Source organism: Myxine glutinosa, chromosome 1 (assembly GCF_964187855.1).
Source record: "Myxine glutinosa chromosome 1, kmMyxGlut1.1, whole genome shotgun sequence".
NCBI lineage: Eukaryota > Metazoa > Chordata > Myxini > Myxiniformes > Myxinidae > Myxine > Myxine glutinosa.
In genome coordinates, this window is record NC_136261.1 from 246,673,809 (window position 1) to 246,699,220 (window position 25,412).

Genomic DNA, 25,412 nt, shown 5'->3' on the forward strand with positions numbered 1-25,412 from the left:
AACGATTTTCTTGATTTTTGTCATCAATGGTGAATGCCAGCAAATCACTGACCGAGTTCTTCAAAGCTTCCACAATCATCTTCTCCTCTGGAGAATTGATCTCCACCTGCTTGCGATACTCACGGAGTTGTTGCTGATCTTTCATTTGACACAGGGTCTGAGAATACAAATTGTACAATTTCAGAACAGGTGCATTTCAGAGAGGGGAGTTGTAGCTGTAGTTGCACTCTTTGCAAAACTGTGGAATGTGTGCAGAACAGACCACAAACCACAATTATGTTAGAAACAAAACGCAAGGGTCAAGGAAATCTGTCTTGACACTTATTTGCACCTTCTAGCCTATAAACCACAGGCCTGTGAATTCTGACCTCAATAACTACAGAATGGCACTTGTGCTTGAGTGCGAGGTCGAGTCGTGTTTCTGCGTCGTCCACCAAACCAACAAACTCATTCACCATCTGCCAGGGGTAAGGAATACAAAATCAATCCTTACTTTACCCAATTTCCATTTTAGTTCCATATGCACACCAAACCTCGAGGAAAAACAAACGATTGATTGTTCAAACATGAGAGGTGTGAATGACTAATCTTGGTTTTAGCCTTTGCTTTTACCTTTGCAGTCTGCCTTTGGAGTCATTAGGCAAAAACCAACATAAACCAGACAAACTGCCTGTGAAAGAAAAGTAAGCAATTTGGAAGCTGAAATAACAGAATAATTAAATTAGAATTATAACACAAAAATTGGGCATAGCAAATGCAACTGGATGGTATTCATCGAACACTTAACCTGCGCAGTCAACTTGGTGCGAGCCAACTCTTCTGTTTTTAACGTTTTTTTTCTTTGATTCAATATGGCTGCCAGCCCACATGAGCGATTACATCATAAATTTACATTCTCCAATATAATTATTGTGTAGATCACGCTCAATAAATTTCAAACTGAGACTAAGCGTTGTCCCTGTCAAATTATGACGTCATAATTAAGGCACCAATGACGTCATTGTTAACAACACATACTCCCCATGCAGTTCTTTATAATGAGCCACATTAAAAATTTTTCCATGGAGCGGTTTCAGAGATAGAGATGCAACGTTTTTCGATTTTTCCAAGATGGTGCCTGTACCACGTGATGTATGACATCATAATTGTCATTTAAAAAATCCTACGGGAGGAGGCACTTTCATGTATGTGGTCAAAAATGCATGTCCATCGAACCAACAGTTGCAGGCAAAAAGAATTTTTCATACTGATCAGATCAAGCGTTGTACACCGGATGGACAGACAAACGCTGTTCCAAATGGCATTGCCCTACGGGCTACTCCGTAATATATGGCTGCCGAAATACATGACCGATGATGTGACCAATTTTTTGCTCGACCAATGTATCCCTTGACCACGCTGAAGAAATTTCATACTGATCGGATGAAGCGTTGTTCTTGTCGATTTATGACATCATAATGAAGGCACCTTTGACATCATCATTAACATATCTTATTCCCCATGTGGAGTACTTGACAATGAGCCTTATTTCAATTTTTTCCATTGGGTGGTTTCAGAAATATGGAGGTGTAACGGTTTTTCCAAGATGGCGTCCGTCTCATGTGACCTATGACATCATAATTATGAAGAAAAAAATTATCTGGTTGGAGGTGCTCCTATGGGTAAATTTTGTGTCAATCGGACCAACGGTTGAGAAATTGAGTTTTAAAAATGCAGACACGCACGCATGTACGCAACCCAACTTCTAACCCTGCTTGTCGCTTCGCGAGCGGTAGCGGTTTGGAATATCATGAAAAAGAAACCATAAGTGTGGTTAAGCAATAGACAATGGCCAGATCGACCAAGGAAAACAACTGCAGTTGATGACAGAAACATAGGGGCAATACCCCCGATGCTCACCTGGTAGAATAAACAGTATACTGCACCGACTAATGGTATTTTAAACCAATTTGAATGGTGGCTGGAAGACAGGGCAGCACGTAGAATCATACTAACATAATCATAAGACTTTAAACAAACAAACAAAAAAATACCTATTTTTCCCCAACCCCATATACCTCCAAAGACCCCAATTTTTCTAATGCCATGAACAAACATTGGTACATCATAGGTGATTAATGTTGTGATGAAGTTTCATCGAAATTGCGTGTGTAGTTTCTGAGAAGAAAGCAAATACCCATTTTGGGGGGCAACCGCCCCGTACACCCCATTAGACCCCGATTTTTTTTAATGCCGTGAACAAACTTTAGTCACAACACAACAAATAGCATTTGTGCCAAATTTGGTCGCAATCCCCTCAGCAGTTTCGAAGAAGAAGTTTCAAGTGTTTACGGACGGACGGACGGACAACGCACCATCGCATAAGCTCCCCTGAACTTCGTTACAGGTGAGCTAAAAATCATCAGATGTGTGAATAAAAACCCCAAAACAACTGTCAGTGACATCACCAACAACCCCCAGACTGCAGGGGTGAAAGTATCCCAATCTAGTGTTTGCAGAAGAGTTAGATAGAACAATTACAAAGGCTACACTGCTAGATGCAAATCTCTCCTTAGCACCAAAATAGAAAGGCCAGATTGGGATGCCAAAAAGTACAGAAGTGAGCCAATAAGTTGTGGGACAACGTTTTATGGACAGATAAGGCCAAGACAAACATTTACCAAAGTGATGGAAAGGCAAAAGTGTTGTGAAAGGAACTGTATTTGATTGAAAGCATACCATCTAATCTGTGAAGCATGATGGAGGTCATGCATTGTCATGTCATGGCTTGGGCTTGCATGGGTGCCTCTGGAACTGGCTCACTCATCATTATTGGTGATGTAACGAATGATGGCATCAGCAGAATGAATTTGGAAGTGTACAGAAACATTTTGTCTGCCTATGTACAAGAACATTCCTCCAAACCCATTGGGCGGCGCTTCACCATGCAGCAAGATAATGACCCAAAACACACTGCCAATGGAACCAAGGAGTTCATCAGGGGGAAAAAGTGGAAGGTGTAAGACTGGTCAAGTCGATCTCATTTGTTCTAATTCTTATGCTTACCTAAAATGGGCGGGGGGGGGGGGGGGGGGACTGAACATAAAATAAAAAGTGCTATTGTTCTACAATGGTAAAACAAGTATACATAGAAATACCAATAAATATAAGCATACCTTCTGTACTCTTGCCTCATATTCATCTTTTGATCTCAAATCAAAATCTCTTGAGTATATAACAACAATAACAAATTTGACTTCACTGTTCCAATACATATGGAGGGCACTGTGTATGTGTGTGTGTGTGTGTATGTTTATATGTGTGTGTGCTGTATATTTAAACCAAGAGGCAGAAATAACTTACACCGAAAGGAGCGTTGTTTTTGCTGACAATTTCCACCACCCGGTGGAACCCAATGAGAGCTTTCTTCTTCGTTCCTCCAAACCATCCCTGGTGAAAATAGCACACACGTGTACATCTTTATGCGTTCCTCAGATTGTGCAGTATGTATGAATAAAAAACAGTAAATGATCAAGTTTTCATGGTGTGATAGTTAAATAAATGGCACCGCAGGGGAGGTTTTGTTGACTCGGAATCGACCACAGACTTAGTGCACAGCAGATAAACACAAAAATTGTGCATTTTATGAGAAAAGCATGAAATTTTTTACATAGTTAGTGCATACCATAAGGTTTATTTTCAGATGTGGAGGGAAGTCAGATTTGACCTCTGAGGACCGTGAGAGGTCAAATCCAAAATGGCCGCCAGTCCACCGAGTCTAATGTTCAAACGCGCTTAATTTTGGAACCAAATAGTGTAGAAAAACATTATAGGTGTCATTTCCAACTAAATTGGGGATGCCCAGAGGTGAATGATGCTTTCAATGAACTATCCTAGGCATGCCAAGTGAGGTCAGTGAAGGCTCAATGTTACTGCTAGATCGAATTGTGGTGCTGATGTACGATAGAACCAGTGAGAGCACGGAAGTGAATGATGCCAGGAAACAGCTCTTCGCACAGAAGTGTAGAACTCTAGAGAACATTCCTCCAACCCAGGCAGCACTCAAGCAGCACATCAAGCGCACTTGCTACCAGGCCAAGTGTTGTAACCAGGCATTGGTCATGGATCCAGAGATGCCAGACCCACCTGACTGCGGCTGGACAAAGGAGACAACTGGGTGGCAGCCTCTTTGGAGCACTCTCCCTGAAGCATCAAAATCGTGCCATGAATTGATCCACTGTGGCTGCAAGAAAGGGTGCACTGGACGCTGCAAGTGTGCCAAAGCTGCATTCAAGTGCACTGCACTGTGCTTCTGTTCTGGAGACTTAGATTTTGATCATTACCAATTTTCATCATTGCACTTGATTTAATGTAAGATTTTGTGGACATACTTGGTTAACTACAGTTATTTTTTCAGAGGTTATTGCATCATTCCTTGCAGTGTAAACACTTTTTTTCATCATTTCTGGTCTTTGGGTGTTCTGTACCTATCCCTGTACCTGAAAAAATAAAGTTTTAAAAGTTCAAATGAACTTTTTCCAATAGCAGTTCCAACTGCAGTATCATAAAAATAGATATTTAACGTAATTTGACTTTGACCGTGACCTAAATGCATGTCCTTGAGTTCTGGCGATCTCAAAAGTATCACCAAATGAATGGGCATCCCCAATTTAGTTGGAAATGACACCTATAAGCGCGTTTGAACATCAGACCCGGTGGACTGGCGGCCATTTGGGATTTGACCTCTCACGGTCCTCAGAGGTCAAATCTGACTTCCCTCCACATCTGAAAATAAACCTTATGGTATATACTAACTATGCTAGAAATTTCATGCTTTTCTCAAAAAATGCACAATTTGTTAAAATATGAGAGCTTATCCGCTGTACTAACTAGGATAAAGGCCACCTTAAAGAAAAGATTACGACGACTGTGTAAACAAATGTGTTATAAAAAAGAAGTATTTGCGAAGGAAGGTCTTCGTATGATTAAAAGTACTAGGGCATGCCCGTACTATATATATATCTAAAATTATATCCCCCCCCTCTATTTACATGAAATGGTTTGGTCCATTCGCAAAGCCAAAGCGAACGGCTTGCGAGTACGGTGACAATCCCCCCCCTCTATGTACATGAAATGGTTTGGTCCATTCGCAAAGCCAAAGCGAACGGCTTGCGAGTACGGTGACAATCCCCCCCCCTCTATTTACATGAAATGGTTTGGTCCAAAGCGAACGGCTTGCGAGTACGGTGACAATCCCCCCCCCCCTCTATTTACATGAAATGGTTTGGTCCAAAGCGAACGGCTTGCGGAGTTTGGTAAAGAAATCGCCATAGCTCGGTAACTACTTCTCCGATTAATATGAAACCTTGAAAAGGCACATCCTCAGGTCCCCAGCAATATACCTGGCAAGTTTCAAGTATATCGGACCCGTGGTTGTCGAGAAACAGCGGTCACAGACACACACATACACACATACACACACACATACACACAAAGATTACTGGAATTATAGATAGACTAGGACGTGCCCGTACGTGGGTGCCCGTACGTGCGTGCAAAAAAGCATGCGTGCAAACAACAACAAAAAAAAACTTTGAAACCACGTGGCAGTAACGACCACAGAACCCCCCCCCCCCTCTATTTACATGAAATGGTTTGGTCCATTCGCAACGACCACAGAACCCCCCCCTCTATTTACATGAAATGGTTTGGTCCAAAGCGAACGGCTTGCGGAGTTTGGTAAAGAAATCGCCATAGCTCGGTAACTACTTCTCCGATTAATATGAAACCTTGAAAAGGCACATCCTCGGGTCCCCAGCAATATACCTGGCAAGTTTCAAGTATATCGGACCGGTAGTTGTCGAGAAACAGCGGTCACAGACAAACAAACACACACACACACACACACACACACACACACACACACACACACACACACACACACACACACACACACACACACACACACACACACACACACACACACACACACACACAGACACACACACACACACAGAGATTACTGGAATTATAGATAGATAACGACGATTTCTTTCATCAGAAGCCTCAATTTAAAAGCAACGGGTCAGTATGGATGTTGAGACGCAGCCATTAGATGAACTTTTAATGTTTTGAGCTTTTACAGTTTTTTTCGATTGCATAAACACTAAAATCAAAAGTATTACACAATTATCAAACCCTTACACTCAAGGAGCAAAACATCGGCCCAGATTTGCACCACTATAAGCACAATGTCAGCCTCACACTTTTTGCAAAACAATACACACAGTGATTTGCAAAACACTAAACACACTTGTATATACATTAGACACAGAAGTATATCATGATGTCACTTCCTTGCAATTCCAAAGCACTGACTGTCAAATTACCACACCTATGAGCCAATTGGTTAAACACAGCCATCAGGTGCGCAAACACACGATTGCTTAATTGTAGACACACCAATCAGGTTTAAGCACTATAAAAATGCAGCAGGTGAGTTCACCTGTCTTCAACCAAAATGGAAGGAGTCAGAAGAAGAAGAGTGAGGGTGACAGGGGGAATCCACGGAGGAGGAGAAGGAGGTAGAGGAAGAGGAAGACCTGAGGCAGGAGGAGAACGTGCTCAAAGAAGAAGAGGACCAAATTTATCAAATGAAATTCGCGCAACACTAGTTGACCATGTCGTGAACCACGGATTGGCGCTGAGGGAGGCTGGACTAAGAGTTCAGCCAAATCTTAGCAGATATACAGTGGCATCTGTCATTAGGACATTTCGACAAGAAAACAGGTTTAAAAAAATCTGTCTACAGTTACAGTAATCAGCTGCTTATTGTATGCACCATATCAGCACTTGTGATACCCCTTCCTGTGACATTTTACAGCAGGTTACATGTATTTTTTTCTACATAGGATTGAGGGTCGAGAACGACAAGGAGGAAGGGGGCCCATGTTCACGCAAGAACAAGAGAGAGAGATCATAAACATGGTTTTGGCCAATAATGCTATCAGGCTCAGAGAAATTCAAGCCAACGTTATCGGTGACCATGACCATGCCATTTTCAATAATGTCCATCAGGTCTCTCGGTCAACACTGGCACGCATCCTGAAAGGACATCAGGTTCAAATGAAACAACTTTATCGAGTGCCTTTTGAGCGGAATTCAGAGAGGGTCAAACAGCTGCGGCATGGGTAATGGGTATGTGGAGGTACGTATTGTTCACTTTAGCACTGTGATGTTGCATACTGCACACGTAACCTTTTTACATGTAAATTTACTGTATACTAGATCTATGCTGAACTACACAATCTTGTCTTTCACTGTATTTCAGAGAGTTTTACAGATGGATGCTGAGGAATCCCGCATGACTTCATATACATAGATGAGGCAGGGTTCAACCTCACAAAAGCAAGAAGGAGAGGCAGAAATATCATTGGCCACAGGGCTATTAATCAATGTCCCAGGGCAACGTGGGGGTAACATCACCCTTTGCGCTGCCATTACACAGACTGGGGTCCTCCTCCGTCATGCCAATATGGGCCCGTACAACACACCTCACATTCTCACATTTTTGGACCGATTGCACAACATCGTCACAGCAGTAAACCAAGTGCACCAGATGCAATACATTGTCGTCTGGGACAATGTGTCGTTCCACCGCTCTGCTCTGGTCCAGAACTGGTTTCAACACCATCCACAGTTTACAGTACTATACCTTCCACCATACTCTCCGTTTCTAAACCCAATCGAAGAGTTTTTCTCGGCATGGCGGTGGAGGGTTTACGATCTCCGGCCCCAAGCTCAGGTACCCCTCATTCAGGCCATGGAGGAGGCCTGTGACCAAATCGACGCCGCAGCTGTGCAAGGATGGATCCGACATTCGAGACGGTTCTTCCCACGTTGTCTTGCCAATGAGGATATCGCCTGTGATGTTGATGAAATTCTCTGGCCAGATCCAGCTAGGCGAAGAGATAATGTCTAGTATTTTCTGTCCTGTATTTTCAGTTTTTTTCAGATTTTTTTTTCTTTTTACTGTAATTGTAACCTGTACTGGATACAGTATTTTACGTTTGTCTGATATTTGCTGAGCTTAGAGTGTTATGCACACTACTGTAGTAGCATGAAAACTGGGACATGTTTTGTTGTGATTCTCCATGTTGACATGTTGACTGATTTGGGTATATGGAGAGAAATAAATTATATTTTCATCAGTCTGCAGCATTGGTCTTGTGTGGTGTTTGGTGAATTTATTGTATATTTGCGCTTTCTCTGTGTGCTTCCCTTGCAGTACTCTAATCACTGAGAAGTAGAATTGTTAAAAGTGTTTTAGGTTCGCAACAGCAGTGTGTAACTGGTTCAAACATAATTAAGTCATATGAAACGTGTGTGTTTCATATGGTAACAGAATATGGTTTTTATAAATGAGTGTATAGTTTTTACAAGAGTGTTTCATTTTGCAAAGGATTTGAGGTGTTCTGCTACTTGTGTGTGTGGTTGTGTGAATTGTGTGTCGTGTTTTGACAAAATGGGCCCTGTTTTCAAAATCGTGTTTAACCAATCGAAAAAAACTGTAATCCTCCAAAACATTTCTAAGAAGCAAATGTTTATGGAGGTAAGATATGGAAAAGAAGTAAGGTGCAACAGCATTTCAAAAGCACTGCATGAACAACATCCAAGACCACTGTGGCCCTTCAATCTACATTACTCCAAAGCATCCTGCCACTGTTAAGTTAAAAAGCAACATCAAAGTAAAATTACCAAACAAATTATGGGTTGAGAAACAACTGACTTTGTGAAAACTGTAAAGATCAATTTAATTATCTCACCAAGAAGTGTGGGAATACTAATTAGATAGAGTGAAAGAACTGTAACTAACAAGATTATTTGTTCTTTCCTTTGGGATCACCAACATATTGCATGCCATCCCCGTTATTTCAAAACCGCTTCCATTTTCTTCAGCTCCCCTCGTCTCCATTCCCTCCCATCCCTTTATATGATCTTTTCTGAATGGTGTATGTGTGTGTCTGTTTCTTTGGTTGTTATCTCCATATGTGGGTTTGAGAAGGTGGAATGGAGTCCTCCCAGGTCGCAAAGTATCCACCTTAATATGTGTGATACATATATATGTGTGTGTGTGTGTGTGTGTGTGTGTGTGTGTGTGTGTGTGTGTGTGTGTGTGTGTGTGTGTGTGTGTGCAAGTTGTTGTTGACTGCTATCTCCATACGTGGGGGAAGGGTGGGAGGGTTTCAGGAGATATGGAATGGAGACCTACCCGGTCTTAAAGTATCCACCTCCATTAGTGTGTGTTTAGTACACAGTAGATGTCACGTACAATACATGTATAAATCAATGTGTGTGTGTGTCCATGGCTGACGTCACCGATCACCACAGCAAGGAACCACGACCCACGTATTGGCCAAGCCTTCTCCTTATCCATGCTGCGCCAAATGGAGCCTCCCCCGCTACTGTAGCATCCAGCTTAACCACAGCAAGGAGACACGACACCATGGACCAAGCTGTCTCCTTATCCTTGCTGCACCCGACCGCGTCCCAGCCGTCCCATACGCATAGCGATCTGCTCAACTTCGGGCGCCACATGCGCGGCCCTTTGCCCCATCACAGCTGCTGCCCCAGCTTGGTTCACACTCACATCAAAGCCATTGTATTCGGTCCTAGTAGATCACACAAAAGTCGGTCCCTCTCATCCTCAACCGGCGGAACTTTACAAAAGGCAGTTCGAAAAAGTTCAGCATTCTCTGCCGGAAGCACAGGGGGCACAAGTACCACCAAGCTGCAGAGCCAGGCCACGTCACAAACACGTGCCAAACGGCATGATAGCGGGAGCCTCGTGCACATCTAGTCCCATCGAAGCTGCCGTTTTCAGCTCAGTCTTCATCAATTCAAAACTGATGAATTTGATGCGACCCTCGGTACTTTCCATTCCAGGCGAGAGGGAGGAGGCACAATATTCCACCTCCCCTCGCCGCCATCTTCGTGTCGCGTATATGCGTGTGGTTGTGTGTGCTGTAATCAATTGACAGTAAATTAAACCACAATATATTCCATCCAACAGGATTAGTTGCCATAATGTATCAATGGTAAAAAGATCGACCTATTACATCCAACAAATTATTTGCAAATGAACGGTAGCTGGGCACAAATAATGGATGGTAATAGTTGTGAGCTGATAAAATGAATTTACACTTCGAACACAAATGCCCAAGGTTTTAAAATCCACCCAGGTTTGGGACCATAGAAATGAGATTTGAACCCAAATGGGTAAAAGTGACATCAAGTCGGTGGTCTTTATTCCTATTCCCTCTTTTCTCGTGGTCCTCTTCTCTTCTTCCAACACTCCTTGTCTTTTCTTTTCTGTCTCGTTATGCTCTGTGGGACCCGTGTTTTCCTGCCAGTCTCTTCCTTCCTTTGCGTGTTTGTCTGTGACCCTAGTTCTCTTGTTCTTTTCTGCAAAATTGTCCTCTTGTTGGTCTCTCAACCTCAGTTGTCTAGCTCTTCCCTAAGCTTAACCTATGAATAAAACAGACAATTAAATAAATGAACAGAATTATAACTAATTAATTGACATATGTGGGAAAATTACACGTCCAGACCAGGAATCGAACCCAGGTCCTCTGAGAGGACCATAAGACCAAGCTGTCTCCATGAGACCTCTGAGTGGACCTGGGTTCGATTCCTGGTCTGGGTGTGCAATTTCCCCACATATATCAATGAAAAAACAGACAACGTTCAGGTGTGTCGGCAGTTTTATGTGCAATAGACCAGACTGGTTGTCAGATTATCTGTACATGCACGTTGATCTTGAAGCTCCAATTATATCATGATTTACTATCTCTACCACAATCACCTTGGATGTAAGCAAGGCGTCCACATCTTCCCACTTGTGGAGCTGGGAGCGCGCAGCCATGGCTGTCCACAGATATTGCTTGTTTGAAATCTGTGGGTGGAGTTAGAAGTTGTGGGTGGGGTTATGACTTGTTTATAACTGCTAATAGCATTGAAGAGGTTGTGCTCAAAGCATGGTACAATTTATGACGACAGGAGAATGCGGATCTTTGCAAGTACATTCAATACGAGACTTTCAAAACGACGTATGAATGGATATATGAGGCCTTTTGCACATGCGCTGTGTACGGTTTCAATTACTCGGTTATGCTCGGCAGGTACTTTTATCCTGCCATTGGTATGGCAAAATCTGTAAATTAAATGGACTTTTAACAGAATCTTCAACATTTAGACAAAAGAGTGGCAATTTCAAAATGGTTAACCATAAGTATTCTGTTCCTAATTGCTGCTCAAGGAAATACGAGAAATATCCATGGATCAGAGGTGTCGGATTCGTAAAGTTCCTTGTCACCCCTCAGCCCAAATTGGGCTAAGGGGTATTGTCGTCATTGGCGTCGTCCAGGCGTCTGTAAACTTTTGGTTTCCGTCAATTTCGAGCAGAACGGCTTGTCCGATTAAATTCATTTTTGCAGTGTGTGTTGGGGTTGAGTAGAAGAAGGTTCCTTTCAAAAATGGGCGCGCTGCGATTTTAAATATGGCCGCCACGGCAGCCATCTTGAAATTGCTTTCCACCATGCATGGGCTGAGGGATTACGCCTGCTTTGCGGTGTTATTTATTATTAAAAGCTATAGCAGAGGTAGTGGATAATACATGCATGTGCGTGCGTGCACCGTGCACAACCCCACCACACCACACACACGCAAAAATCTAGTATGAACCACCTTTAGAGGCAATTTTTCCCCGCAGAGCCGGGGTTGACCTTTTCAGGCACAGTGGTCCCCTTTTTTTGAGGCAATGTTTTATGGCCGGATGCCCTTCCTGCCGCCAACCCTGTTAGTCACCTCTTGCAACACACGCAGGGAATTACCAGTGAACTGGTACTCAATTTGCCGACCTCGGAAGGATGACAGGCTGAGTCAACCCCCCTGGCGTTAATGCAGCGATCGACCGGGATTCAAATCCAGGATCCTAGGATCCCAAGCCGCACCCTAACCGCTAAGCCAACACCAGGCTAGATACAAAAATCTAGTGTAATATAACTAAACAACAACAAAAAAAAAACATTTATAACGACCCTCAGTCCATAAATCTCACAGTGCCCTCCTCCCAAACATGTTTAATATTAAATATCATTGTTTTAAACTTATCTATGCATTGTCACGCTCTCGATATGACTTCCTTCCCATCGGTGTTAAGAAGAAACTCAACCAGATACGGTGTCTCCCTCTGGGATGTCTGCCTGAATGTTGGAAATGATGGCATTGTCGTTCCCATTGCAGACGTCCATTAAATAAATCACCAAGCCCACCATGTTCATGCGAGGTAATTCTGTAAAGTTCAAAGTTCGCTCGCTGACAGGGATGATGTGGAGGTCGAGTGGAATACCCCGTCCACAGACCTTGCACGGGCCCACATAGTTGAGGTTTTTTACATTATGGGCTGTAAGATATGAACCTTTTGGGCGAGTTGATCAGAAAGTTCTACAAATCATTCCTTATGCAGAAGCACATGCCTTTCTCTCAGTGACTTTCCCAAATATCTTTTCGTTTTTTTTTGAAGCTTTGTGAGCCATTTTAGTTAACAATCCTTATCTGGCATGCACAATATAGTTCCCTGCTCCGATGGCCATTGCCACTCGGGTTTTTGCGCATGTGCGCCGAGCATTCTGGGGCCAATTACGTCATTTCGAAACTCGCATATTTTCTACAACAAAATTTGGAGATTATATTGCAGAATAACAGACTCGTTACTAACTTTAAGTCTCCCCTTCAAGAAAGGTTCCACGAGAATTAAATCAATCAATTCCATGAGAAGTTTAAACTTCAATTTTAAAGCAGGTTCAAAATAATGAACAGCAGTTGTGATGCATCGCATTAACAAATCAGAGTGCAAGAAGTTAGCAGGCTCTTCCCACCTTAAAGACTTTCTTCAGGTTGGCTGGACTGCTTAAAGTTCCCTAAGAAAGGAAGAACTACAGGTTAACAAAACGACAACAACTAGTGACAACAGCATCAGATGACTCCATTTGCCAACTGTCATTCTCACTTTACTTGTGCGAGATGGACAGCTGTGCTGCAACATTCCCCACCTCTGTCTCGCCGTAGTGGTAGAAACAGCAGTAAAACAAGGTGGTAACGAGGGGCATGAAGAGGATGGACGCCTTTCTTGGGTGTTCTTTGAAAATGGTAAGCTGTCCTGCTGCTTCAACCTTCTTGTCATTGTGCTGGAACAGGCAATTATTAAAAATTAACATGGCGGTCTTTAAAACGCAAATAAAGAGATGTGTCAAAAAAATGTTTTCCGAATAAAACGTCACAAATTTTCAAGACACAGTCAACCCTCGTTAATCCAATCCCGGTTAATCCAAAAATCTCGCGATCTGACCAAAACATCCAGGAACAGATTTTCACCATTCATTTTCTCCCTCTAATTCGCAAAATCGTTTATCCGACAATCTCACTAATCCGACATTGGGTGCTGGGAACAAAGTAGTCCGGATTAACGAGGGTTGACTACAACAATGATGAAAACATACGATGGTCGAGGGAATTTCAATGGACATGGTCTGACCACGACGGACTCGGTTAATTTGTGCAGGCTTCATCTCAGAGTGCTGTTTAAAGTCCATCTTGACTTAGACGAGTTTCTCCCAGTTAAAACATAACCAAAAACCAAGCTTTAAAAATATCAGTTAAACTAGAACAGCACTCGGTAGAGCGCATACCTCCGCCAGGCCGAACAGTTTGTTTTGTATCCCAATGATAGGCTGGATCTGGATTTGGATCTGAACCAAAATCGAATTAGCTTGTTCTTGTCACCTAACCATCTCGTCCACCAAGTTTAGTCATAACTCGTCCATTACTTTTTAAAATATCATGTTATAAATCGCTTTTCGCTCGATCTCTCAATGGTGCAGAATCACTTAAAAATTAAATAATTCTCGTATCCGAATCCATATTCAGATCTTCCCCAAAATTGAACCAACTCTTCCTTGTCAGACACACAACATCTCCACCAAGTTTTGTCCAAATCCGTCCATAACCTTTTGAGATATCCTGCTATATGTCGGTTTTCATCCGATCACTCAATGGTGAAGAATCGCTTGAAAATTAAATAATTCTCATATCCGAATCCATATTCAGATCTTCCCCAAAATTGAACCAACTCTTCCTTGTCAGACACACAACATCTCTACCAAGTTTTGTCCGAATCCGTCCATAACTTTTTGTGATATCCTGCTATATGTCGGTTTTCATCCGATCACTCAATGGTGAAGAATCGCTTGAAAATTAAATAATTCTCGTATCCGAATCCATATTCAGATCTTCACCAAAATCAAATCAATTCGTCCCTGTCTCACACACGACTGGCCACCAAGTTTCGTCCAAATCAATCCATAACATCTTGAGATATCCTGCTATATGTCGGTTTTCATCAGATCACTCAATGGTGAAGAATCGCTTGAAAATTAAATAATTCTCATATCCGAATCCATAATCAGATCTTCACCAAAATTGAACTAACTATTCCTTGTCAGACGCACAACATCTCCACCAAGTTTTGTCCGAATCCGTCCATAACTTTTTGAGATATCCTGCTATATTTGTTTTTGGCCCCATCTCCCAATGGTGAAGAATCACTTTAAAAATTCTACTAGCCGGATCCGGATCCGAATCTTCACCAAAATCTAATAATTTCGTCCTTGTCACCTACGCTATATCTCTGCCAAATTTCGTCCGAATCCGTCCACAACTTTGAGATATCTTGTTCACAGACAGGCAGACAAACAAACAGACAGACGGTTTTTTTTTTTTTTTTTTTTTTTGTATACAAGATCGAGGCTCGTGAAAGAGCTAACATTAATCACACAGAAAGACAAACCGACACATAAAACATATAACATCGGGAGCGGTAGACAAGATGGGGAGAGAGGGGGAAGGACACAAACACAACATTTGAGAGCAGGGACCGAGAGACATGGAGACATCGAGAGATCTGAGAGAGGGCGAGGGCTTTGGGGGGGGGGGGGGCATGGGAAGGGGGCGGTGGGAGAGGTATAAAACATATGGACACTGCCAGGACTTCCAGGAAAGAAGTTGGAATTTCAAACAAGGTGGATCTGGGGTGAATTAGCGGGGGTAGAAAAGATCAAGGTTTTGGATGGGGGAAGATAAGAGATGGTGGTGAACAGCTGTTTTAAAGACCTGGAGGGAGGAGTGGGATTGAAGGGAGTGAGGGAGTTTGTTCCAGAGGCGGGAGAAAAGAGGAATGAAAGAGTGAAGGTGAGCAGAGAGCCGAGATTTCGGCAGTTTAACCATCAGAGGGTTGCTGGCAGATCTTGTGCGACCTGTAGGAATATTTGGGGGACAGAGCACAGAGAGAGCTGGGAGTGCAAGGCCGGAGAGGAGTCGGTAGAAGACAGAAAGACCACCTACCTGCCTGCGGTGAGTGAGTGAAAGGCCCTCAGAGATAGCTTCATCGCGGGAGATTCCAATAATTCTGAAAGCTTTGGTTTCAACAGCGTGAAGCCGAGCTAGGTGTGAGGCAGGAGCACCGGCCCATAGGGGAGAACAGTATTCCATTGAGCTGCGGATGAAAGCCTTGTATGTGGTGAGGAGCTCAGGTGTGCCGAGGAAGGACTTCGCACGACGGAGGATGCCCAGTCGGCGACTGGCTTTGGAGGCCAGCTTGGAAATGTGGTTTTCCCAAGAAAGATCATGGCAGATAGTGAGACCCAAAATCTTGAGCGACAGAACTTCTTGGAGAGGATTGTTGAGAAAGTAGATGGGAGGGTTGTCCAGTCGATCTTTTCGGAGAGACATAGTAAGAGTGTGAGATTTGTCAGGATTGAAAGACATGTTCCACTTGTTTGACCAGTGTGTGATTTTGTCCAGGTCTTCAGAGAGTGAGGAGGCAGCAGACTGCCGATCTGAGGGAAGAGGAATGGAGCGGCAGAGAGTGGAGTCATCAGCAAAGAGATAGAGAGGATTTTCGAGAGAGTCAGAGAGATCATTGATGAAGACCAGAAAAAGCACGGGGCCCAGAACACTGCCTTGGGGAACTCCAGCCTGAACAGGAAGAGGAGATGAGAGAAACCCATTCAGGGCCACACGTTGACGACGACTAGAGAGGAAGTCCGCCAGCCATGCGTGGAGATTTCCATGGATACCAAAGGAGGAGAGTTTGGTGAGCAGAGCGGGGTGCCAGACCGTGTCGAAGGCACGTGATATGTCGAGGGAGACAGCTCTAATTTCCTGTTTGGCATTGAGGACCTCCATCCATTGTTGAGACAGCAGAAGCAGCATGTCCAGAGTAGAGTGACCTGGTCTGAAACCAAATTGATGATCAGAGATCAAGCCATTGGAGAAGAGGAAAGATTTCATATCCGAAGCAATGATGGATTCCATGACTTTGCTGATAATTGGGAGAAGGCTGATTGGTCTGTAGTTGCTAGGATCTGTTTTTGCACCTTTTTTGTGCAAAGCGGTGATGTTGGCTGATTTCCAAGCAGATGGCAGTTGACCTTGAGCAAAAGAGAGGGTGAAGAGAACAGAGAGAGGGTGAGATAGAGCAGCAGAGCAGGATTTTAGGACCCGTGGGCTGATGCCGTCGGGTCCAGTTGCAGAATCAGAGTCGAGGGTTGACAGAAACTTTTCCACCTTGTCAGGAGGAAAGGACACGGAGTCCAGGAGCAGCAGGGTACGACTGGGTATGGTGGGTACAGAGAGGGATGGGTTTGGGACACAATATTTAGAGGCAAACACAGAGTTGAGGCATTCAGCTTTTTCACGTGCGGAGTCAGCTGTGTAGCCGTTTGAGGTAAGGGAGGGGATGGAGGGGGAACAAACACCAGAAACGGATTTGACCAGACGCCACCAGGATTTGGAAGAGGGAGACAGATAAGAGAGTTCGGTCTTGAGAACGGAGAGATATTGTTTCCTGGCTCTCCTGAGGGTGGACACACATTTGTTTCGGGCTTTGTGAAAGGAAATGAGATTTCCTTCCGTTGGATTTGCTTTCCAGGAGACGAAGGCAAGTTGTTTCTGGGCAACAGCCTCACCACAAGATTCCGTGTACCATGGACGGGAGGAAGGGTATGACAACTGAAGACGAGATGGGATAAATCTGTGCATGAGAGAGAGCAATTTACTTTGGAAGAATTCCCAGGATGAGTTGATGTCAGAGGTGGTAGAGATGGGAGACCAGTCCAGATGATTGATGGCTGCTTGAAGACCGTGCCAGTTGGCCTGAGTGAAATGCCAGACTCGTCGACGCTGAGCAGGCTCCCTGAGGATGGTCAGAGAGATGTCCACTTTAACAAGGACATGATCAGATGATCCGATCGGAGCAGAAGAAGAGCAGCAGACATTTTCAGGGAAGTTAGTCATAACCAAGTCCAGAAGAGAAGATGTTCCGTTGACTGAGATCCGGGTCGGGAAATTGACAGATTGTGTCAGTCCCAGTGAGTCGCAGAAGTCCTTTGCTGAGGAGCCATGGCTGGTGAGAGAGGTACCCACACCCAGCCAACTGGCATGATGACAGTTGAAATCACCACATATGAGGAAGAGAGAGTTGGGATGAGTAGATAGAAGTTGGTCCATATCATCAGACAGCGAGATGTAGATGGAGTCATCACTGTTTGGTGGACGGTACAACACACATATGAACAAGAGGTGGGAGCGAAGGGGAAGCCGTAGCCAGAGGTATTCCTGGGGGTGAGGTGGAGAGAGTGCAGTGCAGGGCGAGTGAGGAAGAGAGTTTTTGATAAAGATAGCAACCCCGCCTCCAGGACGAGGCTCAGGTCTATCATACCGGAGGAGGGAGTAGCCCGGGAGAGATACTATGGAATCAGAGACATCATAAAGGAGGAAAGTTTCTGTTAAGCAGATCACGTCTGGTTTGACAGAAGCAACCTGTATGGAGAGATCAGTTAAGTTTGAAAGAAGGCCCCGGATGTTTGAGGTCCATACCGTTAATGAAGAGGAAGGGGGAGCATCAGATACAGAACAGGGGGGAGGAGGGGTAGGGTAAGATGTGGAAGAGGTGGAAGAGGTAGGGAGAGCTGTTGAAGGTGTGTCAGAGATTTCAGAATAGCTCGGAGAAAGGGAAGGATGGGGCGGACAAAAGGTTTGATGGTGATTGGGTGAGCCACAATGAGGTGTTATTTGAGGAGGGGGAAGAGCGAGGCAGAAGGTTGGGGGAGATGGAGATGAGAGTTTGAAGGGGGAAGAAGCGGGGAGGACGCTTTGAGGAGGGGGAGTGAGAGGGGGGAAATTGAGAAGCAATGAGGGTGGGGAGATTTGAAGGGGAGGGGTGAGGGGGGAGTTTGGGAGGGAAGGGACAAGGGGAGGGATTTGAAAGGGATGGGATATGGGGGAGATTTGGAGGGGAGGGGTGAGGCAGGAGTCTAGGAGGGGAGGGGCGAGGGGGCATCTTGGCGGGGAGGGGTGAGGGGGTAGTTTAGGAGGGAGGGGGCAAGGGGGGAGATTTGAAAGGGATGGGTGATGGGGAAGATTTGGAGGGGAGGGGTGATGGGGAAGATTTGGAGGGGAGGGGTTATGGGGAAGATTTGGAGGGGAGGGGTGAGATTGGATTTTTGAAAGTGTACGATTTATGGGAAACGAACATTTATTGCAAAATGAGTTTCTTGTGACCTTCGAGTTAAAAATACGTTTAAGGACGCTGGATGGAGGATGGAGTGCAGGAGAGTTTAGGGAATGTAGAAAAAAGGCACTATAGGAGATGGATATTTTTTTTGGGATGAATTGATTTGGTGAGCAAGTCGAAAGCAGCCTTTTAAAGAAGAAGAAGAAAAAGGTGTTATAAAATATGACGGAATACATAACTTGAGGGGAAAGTGTAAACATTGAAGGTTAATGAGTGAAAACTATCTGGGGAAATGGGGGAGAAACACGTGGTCGAAGAACGAACGAAAGAATAAGAATGAATAAACGAATGAGAACAGAGAAGGAAATGTGTTTTTTTTTTTTTTTTTTTTTTTTTTTTGAGTTGAGATTTACACAAGGAAGTAGGCTATGGGTGAAAAGACTGCAAATACAGAGAACGAAAGTTATTGGATCACAAACGACAGACCGCTGAGAGAAAAACAAAGCCTCAAGGTTGTACAGTGTACACTGTACAAGGCCTCAAGACACGACACGAATTAACACGATTTTCAATACAGGTATGAAAGATTTGCACCGAAAAATCTTCGTCGGGACACAATATACGTACAACACCATAAATAAATACAGTTTTAACGAAAAAACGGTGGTGAAAACATATCCTCCATCCACCTTAGGTGGCGGAGGTAATAATGGCAAAGGTGTCAAAGTAAAAACACCATGCACAAACATGATGTAGGTACATGTTCCATTCACAGACACGTCTTAGTGGTCGTCAAGGCAAGGGAGGCACCACCGCCTCGGAGATCTAATCAAAAGCTCACATACTGAGCAACGATATATTTACTTTTACTTGAATAAACGTCATTACAAATTTATCAGGCAAGGTACTCCATGAACGCAGCAGAGTGGAATACCATCCGAGGGAAAAGTCCCAACTCCCTGTTAGACGCTAAGGGAAGCAAGCGGAACCCTGCTGACTCCAGCAGAGTGATTATCCAACCATATTCCTCCATACTTTCATCTCTCTGTCACACACACGAAGAGAAAAATAAACCAGCAGAGGAGGTTGGAGCTGCTTTACTATTCGCCCCTTCCCTGGTTCAGCCAATCATTGAATTTGGTTACAACCGCTGCGTGACACTGTGACCTCAGATGAGCATCTCCACCGTGTGGGTGGTGGTGGTTGAGTGATACGCACTTTAACACTATTTAAGAGCGATAGTAACTGAGACAAATCGAATTAAAAATCTACATCTTGTAAATATTTTCAAAGGTTTGTGTTTGTTTGTTTGTACATTATTCTTCCACTGCTGAACCAGAGCACGGAGCAGCCCCAAATTTTGGGTGCAGGTATTTCAGAATCTGGGCAAGGTGTTACGCTACCCACGACAAATACCCCTATCCACAAGGAAATTCTCTGTATGGTTTTGTCGGTCTGAAAATTGCAGAAAAATAAATAAATAAAAAACGGCTGAGAAATCACCTTTTGCCCCAGGGTCACATCATGGACACACAAAAAAATATCCCTGCTCCCCAACCACCTGTGCAACGGTGAGAAGCCCATATGATTTGCACCTATATGGTTCGGCCAACCCACACCAAATTTTGCATCGTCAAGGGTACAAACCACCTCCTCATATCCCCCACAAGACAATTCTCCATGTTTGTGTACATCCAAAAAACATTGAAAAAACAAACAAAAAACGGCTGGGCTGATCTCCACCAAATTTTGCACATGTGCTGGTGGTACCCAGAGTCACACCATGGGCATAACTCTGACCCCCCCCCCCCCCCTTGAGGGAATTCTCTGTGTATGTGCGTTTCTATGCCCAAAAAGCACGAAACTGACCTCAAACAAGGTAATGAGGCCATTTGGCCCATCAATACCATGGTGCCCTCTCAGGGTAATTTTTGCTACAGCTTTGAACATCAAGGACTTGCCTGCCTGCTTCAAGCCATAAACGAGGACTAATTGTACTGGAACCAGGACCGATTGCCCTGAAGCACGAGATGTGCCAGATGGTGCTGAGACAATAACATGAGTGTTTGAGCACGAGGCAGACATGCGAGAGTGAGCGAGCCAAGAGGTCCCCAACGCAAGGAGATAGCTCCATATTGACATTTGTCCAAGGTTTGTGTTTTTGGGAAGGCAATTTTTTTTATACAATGTTGAACAGGTAGAGTTGTTTTGCGTTTATCACTGTGTATCTTGTACACATGTGTAGATGGTAGGCATCCGTCCCAAATTGTTGTGTGTTTGTGTCAGGTGTTTGTGTGTTTGTCAGGTGTTTGTGTGTTTGTCATGTGTCAGGTGTTTGTGCCACATCACCCCCGTCCTTTATAAGCTTCACTGGCTCCCCATCCCCCAGAGAATCCAGTACAAAATCCTCCTCTTGACCTACAAAGCCCTCCATAACCTGGCCCCATCCTACCTGGCTGACCTCCTCTCCAGACACACTCCCACCCGCAACCTCCGCTCTGCTGGTACCAACCTCCTGACCCCCCCCCCCCCCCCCATCCGTACCAAATTCAGATCCTGGGGGGACAGGGCCTTCTCCATCGCTGCTCCCACCCTCTGGAACTCACTACCTCACACCATCCGAGACTCCTCCTCACTCACCACATTCAAAACATCACTCAAGACCTACTTGTTCAACACTGCATTCAACATTTAACCCACAGCATTTAACCCCTGTCTCTTCTCCTTCCTTTGATTATTTACCTATTTATTTTTGTCTTTTTGCACTTGTTTTTTGTACTCTGTCAAAGCGTCTTTGGGCTTCTTGAAAAGCACTATATAAAATAAATGTATTATTATTATTATTAATGATCTTGATTGTTTACTAAAGTCTAAAAATAACCCCGTCTTGATTGGGTGACCAGGCTTGGGCGGGGTACCCATCGTTGCGCAGGAAAAAAAAAAAAAACTACGTACGGGTTCCGGCACATGTGCATTGAAAACGTTGAAACATTAAATATTTTCAAGTGTTTGTATGTTATTCTTTCACGGCTGAACAGTAGCACTAGAGGCCCCAACTTTTGGGTTTAGGCACATCAGAATCTGTGCAAGGTTTTAAACTACTGCACGTTGGCCTTGACATCTATTTTGAGGCCACCAAAGGCCTCTATAAAGTGTATATCTTGATCTGGGGTCAGGCATTTCTGCTGCCAGCCCGCAGGCGAAAGGTAACCACCATGACGCCAATAACTCCATTGCCTTACAATGTCCAAACGTCCCAAAATCACCCACGGGAAAAGCTCACCCAACCTGGCAAGCACCAGGTAGGCCTTCTTCTAGTCCATCTTCTTCTGAAATCTTATAAAAGAAAGTTTTTGTTTGTTTGTTTGTCTGCACGCGCTAATCTCCTGAACGGTGAAAGACAGGAGGAAACCTCTGAAACAAAAAATGTCGGGACGGGCCCCGGGAAGGTTATAGGCTAGGTGGTGAGGCTGGTCGAGGCCCACCCCGGCTGGGCTGGGCCCATTTCATAATTAAAAGCTGAGCTGAATTATAATCGACAATCTTCTATGGCCGCGAGTAAAAGCTGAATTATAGTAGTAAATTCATTCAAAAAGAACCCGGGCAACACCGGGTGCATTCAGCTAGTATATAATAAGTTAATGATGTCTGTCCGCCTGTCCCACCCTGAAACACAGAAATGCTCCTCAGAGAAATAATACATATTCAGTAAAAGTTGCTTCAAATTAATCCAAATCTATAGGAAATTGATTTTTTTCAGACACAATTTTGAACCTGGGCAGTGTTGACTTTTGGGTAGTGTTTTTGAACCAGGGCAGGACACAACATGACTGCTGCCTCGATCGCTCCCAACACTTTTCTCTTTGCTGTTAATAAATACAAATCCTCCCATTTTTGAGTGCTAATAACCAGTGCAAAAATAAAAGGCTTCCTTTTTTATATTGTGGTATTTTTGATGGGGAGATTGGTGAAAGGCTGGCTGAGATGGGCCAAGAGAGAATGGCAAAGGGAGCCGATACGTTGAGGGAATAGTGTAGGAGGAAAAAGAGGTTGAGATGAGAGAATTGTGTGAAGGGGGATATCATTAATGTGGGGTGGTTGGATGATGGAGAGAGTTGGCTGAGCACAGATGGGAGTGGAAGAGTATTGTGGTCAAGGCAGGGCAGATGCTTGGTACCTTTGGACCTCACCCTTATAAAGGGAAGAGGAGGAAGAGTGGGACGAGGAGGAGTGGAAGGAGGAGGGGAAGGAGTAGGGGATGGAGTAGGGGATGGAGTAGGGGATGGAGTTGGAGAAGAAGAAGAAGAAGAAGGAAGAGGAGGCGGAGGAGGAGGTATTTTTGCCATGGGCTTCTGCTAATAGTATATACTCGTACATTGCTAAGCAAAAGTCAGACATTTTGCATTTTTCTATTCTGATGGATAAAGAAAACAAGAAATACAAGAAATACAAGAAATATGTCGTGTATAGCATGATACTTGCGAAGTCCCTATAATAAGTTGTTGGCCTATGATGACCTCAAAAATAATTGATGCTTGAATTCAGTGACCTGGTATGCAAATCCTCTTAAAATTTCAGGTCGATTGGATGAAAATTGAAGATTTTAGAAATCTGGCCTATGTTGACCTTTTGACGTATGTTGACCTCATAAATAGTTGGGGGTTGAATTCAATGACCAGATATGCAAGTCCTCTTAAAATTTCAAGTCGATCGGATGAAAATTGAGGATTTTAGAAATATGGCCTATGTTTTTTGGGGGGGGGTTTTTGTATACAAGATCGAGGCTCGTGGAAGAGCTAACATTAATCACACCAAAAGTCAAACCAACACATAAAACACAAAATAAGGGGGGCGGTGGACAAGAGAGGGGGAAGGACACAAACACAACATTTGAGAGCAGGGACATCATACAGGTATGAAAGATTAACATCGAGAATCTTCCGAGGGACACACAAGAGGTACACACACGTAAGATAAATAGTTTCAACAAAAATACAATTGTGTGTTGACCTTTTGGCCTATGTTGACCTCATAAATAGTTGGGGGTTTGAATTCAATGACCAGATATGCAAATCCTTTTCAAATTTCAAGTTAATTGGATGAAAATTGAGGATTTTAGAAATTTGGCCTATGTTGAGCTTTTGGCCTATATTGACCTAAATATAATTGGTGATTGAATTCAGTGACCAGATATGCAAATCTTCTTCACGTTTCAAGTCAATCGGATGAAAATTGAGGATTTTTAAAATTTGACAAAGTTGGTGATCTTTGGCCGATGTTGACCTATTGAGCTTTTCACCCCCAAAACAATAGGGTTCTTGCTTATTACCAACTCTACAATTTGGTGAAGTTTCGTGAAGATCGGTTGAAAATTGTGACCTTTAGGGGACTGACATACAGACACAGATAGAATAACGCACAAGACCAATCTTCGATTTTCACAAGTAATAAAACTGTGTTCAACACAAATAAACCTTTATGAAAAAGAAAATCTTATTCGAATTACCAAATGTATACACAATTTACCTTTATGTGAATGACTAGCAGACATGTAATCCTTTATCTTGAAAACCACTGAAATTCTTCCAAGTAAACTTTCAAATCAAGATTGTATAATTAGTTACGAACACTTTGCTTTGTTGATGTATCGTGAAGTAAACAAACAAAAGTATTTAGATAAACTGCGGCATTTGTATTAAATAGCTTCATGACATGGAAAAAAGAAAAGAAAAGTTGGACCTGCTGTCTATCTTTTTATGGTAGAAATTGGACACATTGTAGACATATTACACCCTACGCTATCTTCATTCACAACTATTACTAGTATTGTCTCAAAGTGCCTCCCCCATTCTCCCATATCCGTGTACGTGGGCTTTACTTTCCTCTCTCAATTTACGGGTCCCCTTTCCATTCATACGTACACGGCCCTCGAATAAACGAGTGCATCTTACTTCGATAATGCCTTGATGATCGAGCAGCGTATACTGGTTTTGTATGTGCATCGAATCCTCACTGTTGAAAGGGAGGCTGCGGAGAAAGGGCAAACACACGCGCATCATTTCAACAATGTGTACCTATTAAAAACAGACTGGAATGCCCACATCGCCTGCGGGATAATTTTGTTTTAATTACAGCATCATTGCGTAAATTAACTAAAAATTAAATTCACACAAAAAGGAAGCACACACATTTAGTCACTTTGAAGTGCAGTACTTGATATCAACTGAAATAAAAAGATTAAATGTGCAAGTTGCACAAGGCCATGGATAATTTTATTCCAACTAAAGTCACACCCATTCACTCAGAGGATAAACCGTGGTTTACATCAGAATTGAAATCGCTCATTCTAAAAAGACAAAAAGCTTTCTCCAGTGGTAAATCATTTTCATGGTGACTGCTACGCAATAAAATCAGTAGATTAGTAAAGCGTGCTGAGCGACTTTTCTATGACTCCAGTGTTGGCAAATTGAAAAAGCTTAACCCTCGCTAGTGACATATTCAAATAAAACAAGAAAGAGCAATCACAGATTGCAGACCCTCGCCAGAATGTGTTTACAGTCGTTTTTAAGGCGTTTGTGTTAAAAACAAATATGGCGACCGAACCACTTGACCAAAGACGTCATTATTAATTTTTTTCTCCACCAATTTATCCCTAGATGCTGCTCAATAAATTTCATCTTGATCGGATGAAGTTTTGTACTTGTTGAATTATGACGTCATAATGGAGGCACCTATGACATCATAATTAACATATTTTATTCCCCATGGAGAGTTCTTTACAATGAGCCATGTCTAAATTTTT

The 25,412-nt window shown here is 43.5% G+C and overlaps 1 protein-coding gene across 1 annotated transcript in view; it reads right to left on the reverse strand.

Moving 5' to 3' along the window:
- The window catches only part of VIPAS39 (VPS33B interacting protein, apical-basolateral polarity regulator, spe-39 homolog), a 117,130-nt gene that overhangs the window by 1,233 nt on the left and 90,485 nt on the right, over window positions 1–25,412 (reverse strand). Inside the window, exons 13-19 of the mRNA XM_068129785.2 lie at window positions 24,562–24,637; window positions 13,092–13,226; window positions 12,918–12,959; window positions 10,844–10,933; window positions 3,343–3,429; window positions 369–458; window positions 53–157 (exon numbers count right to left, since the gene is read on the reverse strand). Coding sequence (XP_067985886.1) covers window positions 53–157; window positions 369–458; window positions 3,343–3,429; window positions 10,844–10,933; window positions 12,918–12,959; window positions 13,092–13,226; window positions 24,562–24,637 — 625 coding nt within the window. The remainder of the gene's footprint in view (window positions 1–52; window positions 158–368; window positions 459–3,342; window positions 3,430–10,843; window positions 10,934–12,917; window positions 12,960–13,091; window positions 13,227–24,561; window positions 24,638–25,412) is intronic.